Source organism: Phaseolus vulgaris, chromosome 10 (genome assembly GCF_000499845.2).
Source record: "Phaseolus vulgaris cultivar G19833 chromosome 10, P. vulgaris v2.0, whole genome shotgun sequence".
Lineage (NCBI taxonomy): Eukaryota > Viridiplantae > Streptophyta > Magnoliopsida > Fabales > Fabaceae > Phaseolus > Phaseolus vulgaris.
This window is the reverse complement of record NC_023750.2, coordinates 34,006,801-34,018,694: the sequence shown is the minus strand read 5'-3', so window position 1 is coordinate 34,018,694 and position 11,894 is coordinate 34,006,801. Positions and strand designations below refer to the sequence as shown.

Genomic DNA, 11,894 nt, shown 5'->3' with positions numbered 1-11,894 from the left:
AATTGCCAATAAAGTTTCTCCTAATAATAAATATGTCTATGTCACATTATAAGGATAAGTGCAATTACCACGTCACGCTACATGTTCTTGTTACTTGGTGTCTGTTGCTTGTGACTTGTATGATTATAAATGCATATTGTGTTGGGTTGGGAATCTTAAATTCCTTAGAAAGCTTGAGAAAATCACAGTTTCTTCCCCATATAAATTACTATAGATAGACTATGCGTGTAGTAAGAAAATCATAATTTCAAAGCCAACAATCTAAACCATTCAGAAAATTTGTGAAGAGATTCAGATGCTATTGATGACATGCAAAGAAGTATGCTAAGAGCCTTGATTCATTGTTTCTCTTAGTTTGGTTGCTAAGTTTTGGAAAAATATCAGTTAGTCAAAGCCTTACTGTTGAGCTACGCTATTCTTACAAGTACAATGTTTACAAGGATCACCAATCAAAAGCTCAAGATAAATTCCAGCACAAACTTTATTTTCTTTTATTGTTATTATTATCAACTGTGTCCATGTTGTTCTTGGTAATAGAGGATGGAAAATCAATATCAATTGATCACAGAAATTTTAGGTGGGAAATTTACAAGTTTCTTCGAGAATCTCTAATCAAGTCTTTGCTTCTCCCTTCCAAACCATAAACCATAAACCATAAACCCCAAATCCCAAACCTGGTAGTTTTCTAAATTACAATTTGCAAAACATGTTTATAGTAGTAAGCTAGACTGATAGAAAAAGGAGGGAGTGATAATATTTAGCAAGTGGTTTGTAAGTATACAAGACAGGAAAATGAGTGAAAGAGATATTATTACTATATACACTGAAAAGGGTGATTCTTCAACTATATTGCATTTCAAGATTCCTACATCCTAATTGCCAACAATGTGAAGGTAAAAAAATAATCAAATGGTTAGATTTTCCTGAATGGCAATAAATGATCCTATAATCTTTCCTCCAACATCTGGGAACTCATCCTGGCCAGGAAGGGATCTGACCTTACCCTTTCTATCGACTTCTACTGGGTACTTGAGCAGATGCCCTGTCATCTCTGTTGCATCATTTGATGCAAATTGTTTCCAGTTCAGTTCACCCATTCTTCTAATCCTCCTAACACATTCGAGGCTTTCTGGTTGTGAAAAACAGTCTTCAATGGTACCTGTATGTTCGGCCCAAAGTGACATTCTATATCCATGGATCTTCATGGTATAGTTTCACAATGAATTACAGTGAGTTCAGGAAATGTGTTAATACATAAATGTAAAAATAACAGTGTGAAAATACTATTCCAGCTATTCACAACCCATATTCTTCCACTGCATAACAAAACATATAATTGAGCATCTGAAGTTAAATACTTTTAGTTCCTTCAAAATGCATATTTGTAGGGAATTAGAGAAGCCAAAGATGCAGGCTTTGTGGCCTGAAGATATGGGCCAGGTTGGCTGGTTGCTTGGATTTAACTCCCCAAGAGTGAAATGTACATTTTAAAAGCTAGTGTGTGGAATTACAATTTGTTATCACAACTTCAAGTATTGATTTTTCAATCAACAGTTGCCATAACATAAAGGCTTAAGAAAATATGAGAAGAAACAATGTACTAACTTTAACAAAGCTTACCTGCCCAAGTGGATAAAACTGTCTTCTTGCCCAGGTATGATAAGGTTGGTAGGCACCCATTGCAATCTCGGTGTCCCTTGTTCCTTCCATAGAGCGTTGATTGATGTTGGCAGACCCCAATATCACATATTCATCATCAACTATCATGCCTTTTGAATGAACATAAATCATGAATCGTCGATTGTTTCTACTAATTGCCTGGACAAAGAGAACCACCCCACAAGTTTACAATTACATTCATTAAAAAGTGATTGCATGCCACAAAATAGACCATTTAAAAAGCTTATAATGATAGTCACAATATCTGTCCTACTTTTAGGACATAACTTTTCACCTCTTGTGTTGCGGGAGCTGTTTACACGCTAACAAAATAATGACTTATCTGGAATAAACTTTTTTTTATTCATTGGTACTAGATATCTATAGCTTTACACAAACTCAAAGCTTCATGACACTGTGCAAGTAGAAAAATGTAATTGAGAAGGGAAGAGGGAATGGGAGCATAGCAGTCATACTTGTGGACTATTTGCTGGCGGAGGAGTTCCAGACACCCTGACATTCTCATACATATCTATTGCCTCACGATTACCAAGACAGAAGAAGTTCAAATAGTCTTGTGGAGAGAATGCTCCTTCAAGCCCAACTTCAACCAAAGCCTTGTAAATTGTCCCATACATCATTTGCATTGTTTTATGCTGAAATTTAAGGAAAAAGAAAAGAGAGTAAGAAGTGCAAGAACCAAGTCCTTTAAGGCCCTATAACTAGGATTGTTTTTGGTTAATGTTATTGGGGGAATTTTTCAGCCGACACCCATAAAAAAGTCGGCAAAAGAAATACCCCAATCAACAACATCATAAAAATAATATTATCGATGTAACCCAAATAATTGTGGTAGAAATCAATTAATACAATCTCAATCAGCATTAACCGAGAAAAAGCTTCAACAAATATCAATTGGAAAAATTCATACAGACTTTGACTGAAAATAACATAAACCAAAATAGACTAAAGAAGATCAACAATATTAATTTTTTTAATTATTAACAATTGTTTGATATTTAAACAACTGTTTACATTTGGTTGTAATTGAAATACTTTATTCAAATGAAAAAAAATTAAAATTCAATAAATTTGAATTGTTTTGTCCAAACAAAACATTTTAAAAATGAAACAATTTAAAATGAGATCAATTCAAATTCAATGTACTTGAATATCTTAGAAATTGTGAAATTCCGTATCTAACTGCAAGGTAAGTAATTTCGATGAAAGTTTGGCTTTTTATAATGCCAAATGAAATTGTTGATCCATGCAGCTGCTCCAATGTAACGAGAAAAGGCTCAGTTGTTGGAAAAAGAAGCCACGAGCTCTAAAGCAGAAAGCATAGGGGAAAAAAATGTAATACTGGTCTATGATTAAAATAGAGATTATATGCAACTAGATGCCAGGGTGACCAATCAAAAACCTAAAAGACAGGAACTCAAACATTTCATAAAAGGAAAGCCAGAATATAACTCAATGGAAAAGAATATTTCTCATAGGCCTTATCATTTCGATTAAATAAATAACTAATACTCATTCTTTACAGCATTTATACACTTTTTTTATTAAAACAGTCAGACTAGTGATCAAGCCAGGTTTCTTTAGAGTATATTATGGGGCGAGAAGTCGCATAACTATTATCAACTTAAAGGTTGTTCCAGCCTCATATAAGTTTTAGTCATTTTTTTCTGATCAACAGGTCGTCTGGGTGTTCAAAAATCACGATTCATAAAGCAGGAATCCAGGTAGATATTATGAAAGTTCAATGAAATCCTTGTCAAACAAAAACTACTGGCCTTTATCTGGTGAGTTGAAGCATACCTGCCAAAATAGAATCCTTTGAGTGGCAGCACCTGTTGGGACACCCTCCGGCCACATTGGAATAACAATGTACACTGCAAATCTCTCATTTGCCCTTATCTTTGCAGCAATCTTCAGTGCAATTTCCATCGGAATTAAATTATTTGCTCCTGAAAAAACATGGAACTTTAACGTTGAAAGGACATATTTGAAACAATCTAATCAACCTCAGTTATTCATCTTCACCCAGTATGTGATTACATAAAATCCAGCAGGAGTGTCAAGTAGGTTGCTAGAGGTTGTAGGTTGAAATCTCCTTGCAACAACATAGCCAAAGAAAAATAACAACTAAAAGATACAGTTGATATGTCATGAATGTATAAAAGGAACTAAACATTTGATAAAACCTTGAAAATACAATTAGAACAAGTTAAATATTCAATTATTAACCTCTAGAGGAAACCACAGGGATTTATATTTTAGTAAGATTTGGCTACAAACAATTTAATGTTATAGAAAAAATGTACCACACTATCTTCTATTAGATACTCGTGTAATTTCCAGAGCCTTTGATCCATATAAAATGCACCAAAATAACATATCATGGATTTGAAAGGAACTGGTCTTTTTTCTTTTACATAATTCGTAGATCATTAAGTTTAATTAGTAAAATATAAATTCTGCATAATGAATTTTGTCTTAGGATGCTTTATCCTTTATAAAAAGTGATATACCATAACAATTTATGCTCTTCAAAATCTTCAGCACAGTAAAAGAAGGAATTCTTGAAGTAAAAGGCGAACATGTTCAGAATAAAGAGTTGCATACCAAGGTCTTTATATTGATTCCAATTATATGAAGACCCAATGAAATATTGATTCTCAATATAAATGTAATGTTGTGCAGCGCGAATGGCCTTTATATATGCTGTATGTATACTCATGTCAATCAGCACATTCTTCCCACATACTAGATTCTGCATAAACACAGTAGTATTTTAACTATCCCTTCATCACACATACGGTGACTCATGTCTGATGAATTGAAATCTAGCCTGAGAAAGAAAACTTAGAAACATTAAAACCTTTCACTTACCACACTTGATGCATCTTTTGGCTCCTTCGGAAATCCCATGACAGAATTTGAATCAATTGAACGAAATATCTGTATTCCAAAAGCATGCATATTCAATGGTTTCCTTTAACTTGCAAAAATGAGAAGAAATTAAACTGCTTCTAGAAATTCTAAATCTCTATTCAGCACTAATCAAATGAGCACCTGAACATGCCATGATGCAGGATTATCCTCATTAAAATTAAGATCATCAGTAGAACTGATAATATCTTTTATTCTGTCTAGCTTAAGCAATGCATCATCATATGAACTTGTAAATTTTTTAACCCCTTCAGGTTTTGCAGCTCTTAACCAGCGCTCCTCGAAGTTGGTCAAAACATCATAAGCTGCTGGACCATCAATTTTAGAATGTAAGTCATGCCATGGCTCCCGTGGACAGCCACCAGTATTGCCCTATCATTGTAAAATCCACATCATCAGAATAATATGGTCTTCTAGCTACAAACTTTGTTTTAAAATTGATATGTATTAGTTCTTAGCTACATACTTCCATTATTTTTTATTGCAAGGCTAATAAAATAGGAGAACATCTCTACTATGAATTTGTAGGAAAATTTTAGATGTGTCAGTATATGGAATAGATTTACATGTTCAAAGACCATCTAGATAGCAACAACACATTATATTGTCAAAGTGGGTCAAAGCCTGTGAGCCAACCCGGCCTACTGAGAACCCAGCTCACTGAGTTGAACCCATGGTTAGCCAGGCTGGCTCATCAACCAGTGATAATTACTTGGATGTTATTTAAAATTATCATTTAGTGTTTGTGCTTTGTATGCATATTAGTATGATATTTAGAAATTATCATTTTCAGGTATTATTTTTTTATATATATTAACATATGTGATGGTCATTTGTGTGCATATGAATGTGATGATTTTTTTTGTTATGGTTATTCCAGTAAATTGGTTCCAATTTTCATATTAGAAAAAAAGAGATTGAAGAAAAAAAACTAAAAATCTGCAATTTTTAAATTAAGTGAATTTCGGCCTATTTAACCCACTAACTTGTGGTGAGCCAAGCCGAACTAAATGGCCAACCCGTGGTGGGCTAGGCTGGGTAGCCCATTTTAACAGCTCTAATTATATGAGGTTCTACACGACTGGCAATGATAGATTTACTATTCAAAGTGTGTTGAACTTATCACAACATACACTTAAAACTAATCCTTTAATCTTCCCTACATAAGAATATGGAAATATTTCTTTGCCGAAATTTGGTTTCTTCAAGAACTACTAAAAATTGGAGTTATATTATAAACCTTAGTGGCTTGGCTTTAATTTACACATTTACTTTTGTTGCCTATGAAATGATTGATGGAAAAATCTAGTGATAATACAACCAAACAGAAATATACTACCGTGAAAGTAGGGTTGTGATAGTCATCCTTATGCAGTGTCTGCAGTGACCTAAAGAGAGGATGGTGGGGATCATCATATCGCCCATCGCACAAATCAAGTCCACCAACAAATGCTACAATTTTTCTTTTGCCATTTCCAGCATCAGCATCCACAATTACAGTTTTCTGATGATGTGTATATATTGTTCCAACTTCCTGATAATTAGAAAGAAAATAATTATTTTGGAACTCTAGAACTGATATTGTAGAAGTATGTGAACCATACAGAGATCCAATGCAAAGATGTAGATATAGAAACAGCTAAAGAAACTAAATCTTGTCATAAATTCTGACATTCATGAAAAAAAGTTAGGAAAACTACCAAATGGAACCACCCTATCAGTAGTAGTATGTCCCCATAAAGTATACCAAACTGGGAACAGGAGGAGATTGTTTAAAATATTCTAAGACAATGAATCAACTGTTCCAGTAAATAAAAATATTTTAATGGGTTGAATCATTGTCAATCCAAACCTTTTGTTTGGCCCAGCTGTGTCGTTTTCCAGCAATGCGAGGACAAAGCAGCACTTGCACAGAAGAGTGCTTGAAAAATCGTCTAGTTTCCTCGTCATGAGTTGCCATTACACCATCCTGAATGTAAACCAGAAATTTTTTGCATAATTAAAATAAAATCATATCATAAAACTATGGTTTCAATCAAAAAGCAAAATTTGTTCATGATTCTTAACAAAACTATGGTTTCAATCAAAACTATGTTTAAAATTCCCATCATCTCACTGCTCATGGCACCAATCTTTCCACAACAACTCCTTACACAGGTTCGGCAAAGGTGGTTGTAGGTAATGGTTTCCAACTTCCTATTACTTCTATTGGTTCTGCAACTTTTACAGATCTTAATACTCATAATACCTTCTCTTTACACCACCTTCTGCATGTTCCTACTATTTCTAAAAATCTAGTAAGTGTTTCCAGGTTCGCCCGTGATAATCATGTTTTCTTTGAGTTTCATGCTGATGACGAGTAATATACATACGCCCAGTGGGAGAGAGACACATGTAACCTTTGTGATAGGAGGCATAGCCAAGAAACACACACAAAGATTTAGTATGGTGACCTTGAGGAATCTGTCTACATGAGTCAACCTCCTGGTTTTGAAACTGGTGACTCCAACACTGTTTGCAAACTTACCAAAGCTCTCTATGGGTTGAAGCAAGCACCCAGATCCTGGTTTCACAAGCTAAGTACCACCTTGATTTCTCTTGGTTTTCATCCTACTATAAGTGACCCCTCTCTTTTCCTTCACTTCCACAACAACATTACTCTCTTTATCCTAATCTATGTTGATGATATACTAATCACAGGGAACTCTAACAGTGCCATTCAACGTCTAATTCACTCTCTCAGTCAGCACTTTGCCCTAAAGGACCTTGGGACTCTTCATTACTTTCTCGGGATTGAAGCCACTTGGACGTTGGATGGAGGCTTACATCTATCTCAAACTAAATACATTTAGGATCTCCTTCATAAAACCAACATGCTCTCTTCCAAGCCTCAACCAACACCCATGCTCTCCACTACTCGTCTAACAATAGACGCTACCACTGCTGTAGACGATCCTTCATTCTATCACTCAGTGGTAGGCTCGCTTCAATATATACTCATTACTCGTCCTGAACTCGCCTATAGCGTCAACAGAGCATGCCAGTTCATGAACAACCCTCAACATCACCACTGGAATGCTATTAAACGTATTCTCCGTTACCTAGCTGGCACTACCCCTCATGGTCTTCATCTTCGGCGCCCTTCTTAACTCACTCTCAATGCCTTTGCTGATGCTAATTGGGGTTCTGACCCTGATGATAGGAAATCTACCTCCGACCTTGTTGTCTATCTTGGCTCGAATCCTATTGCTTGGCTTTCAAAGTAACAAAAGGTTGTTTCTCGCAGCTCTACTGAAGCAGAATATCGCAGCATTGCTGTTACGCTTGCTGAACTCAAATGGATCCAGAATCTGCTCACTGAACTTCGTCTTCCTCCTACTCTACTCACCATTTGCTCGGATAACCATGGCACTGTTCTTCTTGCATCCAATCCTATTATGCACTCCAAGACCAAGCACTTTGAGCTTGACCTCCATTTTGTTCGTGATGCTATTCAACAAAAGCAACTGCACCTTCTCTATGTCCCTGCTACTTTACAGATCGCTGATGTTTTCACGAAACCTTTAAGTGTTGGCCCTTTTTCAGCCCTCTCACATAAATTAATGGTGTATCCTAAACCATCAATTTAAGGGGGATATTAGGTATAACAGTAATAACTGTTTATAACAGTCCTAACTGTTTACTTGTATTACATACTGCACTGGGTACTATTAATACCCAGGCTGCATGTAAAGAATAAGATCATATACTAAAGTTCTCTCAATCTCTCTCTCTTCTTCCTAAACCTTTCGCTCTCTCTTTACTCTTTTACATACCATATGGAAATAATCATTTAGACAAAGGTCAATAGCAAGTTACCTATTGTTAGTATTACTTAATGACAGATTAATTGTATATGGAAAAGAAATATCACAAGCCAATATTATGAAGCCCCACCCATATCCAACTGTAAACAGAGTTTGATTTGCATATAGTTCTGTCAGTCCATTGGAAAGACAAAAACAGAGATTTTACTAAGTGGAACTGAACTATGAGCAGAGTCTGAAGAAAGCCATTTCATCTCGGTATTATTTCATATGAGAAATGATACATTTTATAGAAAGAAGGAAGAAAAAGAAAATTATAAATAGCATATTCTCAATTAAATAGGGATTACAAAATTACAAACAGATAAAAATAAAGTGTAGAATAAATGACAGTAATCCTTCAAAATAATGAGATGCTCCGATTCTCCTAAAATTTAGAAAATGGCTTCCAAGATGAATAGTGACCTCACTTGGCCTTATTAAATATACAATCAACTCTTGAACGATTTTTACGTTCTTGAGTTTCTATTCACAATAACCAACATCTATCCATTTTTTTCCATCATTAGTTTCAAAGCTGTCACTTGTCAAAATGAACAAAATTCCAAAAAAAATAGAATGCTTAATTATGATAACAATATGCAGCAAAAGAGTCCACATGTAGACATTTGAAAACCATGTCCTACATTGGATATCCATTTCTAAGCATTAAAATTAATCGCTTGTGACACATACTTTCCTGTTCAAACCGACTAGGAATGAGTGCAAACAATAAACCGAACACACACCTAATCCTCCCCAACCAGAAATACAGTAATAGGAAACATAAAAGAAACATTACAAACCATTTTGTAACCAAGAATGCTTCTTGATGTAGGGTCATCCCATACAAGGAGAAGCACTCTTACTCCCTCCGATGACTTAGCCCTTAGAAGTTCACCCAGGTTGTAATTTCTTGCATTGCCAGCATCCCTTACCAACCTAACTTTGTGCCACAGTGACCACCCCGTAATGTAAACCAATCTCTGAGCTGCACGTATGGCATCAAAGATGTCATGCCAACACTTTCCATGATTATAATGCATGCGATGCTCAAGCATAACTTTAGGCAGACAACCATCTGGGACATGAGCATCTTGATACAGAGTTACCGTTCCACCTTTCCTCAATGGAAAATACGTGCCAGAAACCCCAAAATATTCAGGACCAGCTCCAACTCCTTGATGATAAGTGATAAGTTTCTCCATTGGAATGTACTGAATGGATAATTCCAAGACAGCACCTGGCTTACAAGGCTTCCCACTGCTATTCAAAATGGGGTAGGTCTCTTGTATCTTTTCCCCTGAGTATATTTGTTCAGCTGGAATTGCCACAATACCAATGAGCTGTGAACCCACCACATCACTGTCCTTCACAACAAAATGAACTTCAGCTACATGATGCGCAACAGGAACATAGAAATGTTGCTCCCACACAGGGTTTTCACTATTGCTAAGCACAAAAGTCCTCCCAATTACAGCATTTGACACAGAAATTGTTACATAAGGATCACTGGTAATCTTTCGGCTTACCGTTCCATCCATCTTGTTGACATTTCCAGGAAACCTCCCAAACACATCTCCCAAAGTCTTATGGAACATGTCCATGTTTGGAAGGTGTTTGGCTCGATGAACCCAAATATCTAAATTCCCATGCAGGAGCAGAACTGGCAGAGACGATTTGCTCTGAACTGGGACAATCTGCATGCTCTGATTATTCATTGAGTCATCAGATTGAGAAGAAAGTCTAGTAGGGTCTTCCTGATCCAAATCTGAGGGGGAGTAGATAGAGCCACCATAAAACTCATCTCTATCATATCTTGAAATTGAAGGGGAATTTGTCAACAATGAAAGTGTACTTGGGGTATCAGAAAGCCTGATAATGCTCATGCCATCATCCAAAGGAGGGTAAATAGAACAGACAGGGTTATAACTATCACTAGTTTGGGGTATTTCACCTCCTGTGACACTCCATTCTGGAGGACCTTGTTGAGGGTTTAGTGTACTTGGGGTATCAGAAAACCTGATCATGCTCATGCCATCATCCAAAGGAGGGTAAATAGAACAGACAGGGTTATAACTATCACTAGTTTGGGGTATTTCACCTCCTGTGACACTCCATTCTGGAGGACCTTGTTGAGGGTAAGGATTGGGTGATTGAGGGATAGGAAAGTCAAAGGAATCATGAGGTGGTGGTGGTGGTGGAGGAGGAGGGTATGAGGAATGGTCTGTGTGGCTAGAATAAGGTGCTGAGGGTGGTGGAGGAGTTGGGGGGTATGAGTAGGTGAAGGTATCTGGAGGATTTGATGGATATGGATACGGTGGTTGTGGTGGTGATGGTGCATATGGAGGGGTGTTGCGAGGGTACCAATACGGGTTTGGATACCTATATGGATGTTGTGAAGACCCATAATTGTCCATTGATGAAAACAACTCAGAATTGAATTATCAGTTCAACTTAAAGATTTGATCTTTCATTCAAAAGGATCACACCCCAGATGGAATTAGCATAAGGGGAATTGATTGCACAAGACGACACAAGAAAACATAGAAAAAGAACGCTGAATTGAAATGATCGCGTGAAAAATTAAGGGATTCTTTTGGAGAATGATGTTAATACAAATAAAAGGTGCACCGGAGAATTAGGAAGTTGGAAGAAAGACAAAAATTGTGTGAGGAAAGAGAGGGAAAGGTTTATGATTTCGAAGGTTCGACGAAGAAGAAGATGCATTGCATTGCAGGGTATGAAGATGGATCTCTCTTGGCTTCTTCCCACTGACAACTTTTACCAAGTTAAGTTAAGGAACCTTTTTCTTTTCCATAGCTATTATTAAATGAGAAAAATAAATTTACTATCTCCAAGATAAAAAAATATATTTAATTCTTTCTTTGTTTATAAAAAATAATGTGTATTACTGCAATTTCATTTAATAGTTTACTAAAGATGTTAGTTTTTTTAATTTTATTTTTAGTTGTTGTAACACAGCTAGTCAAATCTGAAAAGATGCACAATTAAACACGTAATTAGATATAAATAAATCAATTTAGTGATAAACACAGTTAAAGCACAATTGAGCCTTTTAGACTCTAAAACAAACTTATAACAGTCAGAGCCCATTTAGAGCAGAATGGACACAACACCCAAGATACCTAGCTCTCAGACTGACTTGATCGGAGTGTCTTCGCAGATACTCTCCCATCATGTCTAGATCAAAGAAAACCCAGAAGAAAAAATCTAACCGAGAAATCGGAAAAGACGAAAAGATTGTACAATATTCTAACTTTGTAGAAACAATTGTCATTTTATAACATCAATGAAATATTTTTGTTATATCTTAAATTATTTATCAGAGAATGAGAAAATACATAAGCAAATCTAATTAATATAAAAGATAAAAAAATGAAAATCTAAAATTAAATCACATTTCTTAATTTC

The 11,894-nt window shown here is 35.9% G+C and overlaps 1 protein-coding gene across 1 annotated transcript; it reads right to left on the bottom strand.

Moving 5' to 3' along the window:
* Window positions 1-729: 729 nt before the first annotated feature.
* LOC137818205 (phospholipase D gamma 1-like) lies at window positions 730-11,263 on the bottom strand. The gene is made up of 10 exons (XM_068621482.1): window positions 9,266-11,263; window positions 6,467-6,583; window positions 5,954-6,148; window positions 4,738-4,986; window positions 4,555-4,623; window positions 4,288-4,435; window positions 3,481-3,629; window positions 2,136-2,315; window positions 1,621-1,818; window positions 730-1,199 (listed from the first exon to the last, which is right to left on the bottom strand). The coding sequence occupies exons 1-10, from the start codon at window positions 10,877-10,879 to the stop codon at window positions 906-908; spliced, it is 3,213 nt and encodes a 1,070-aa protein (XP_068477583.1). The 5' UTR covers window positions 10,880-11,263; the 3' UTR covers window positions 730-905.
* Window positions 11,264-11,894: the final 631 nt, after the last annotated feature.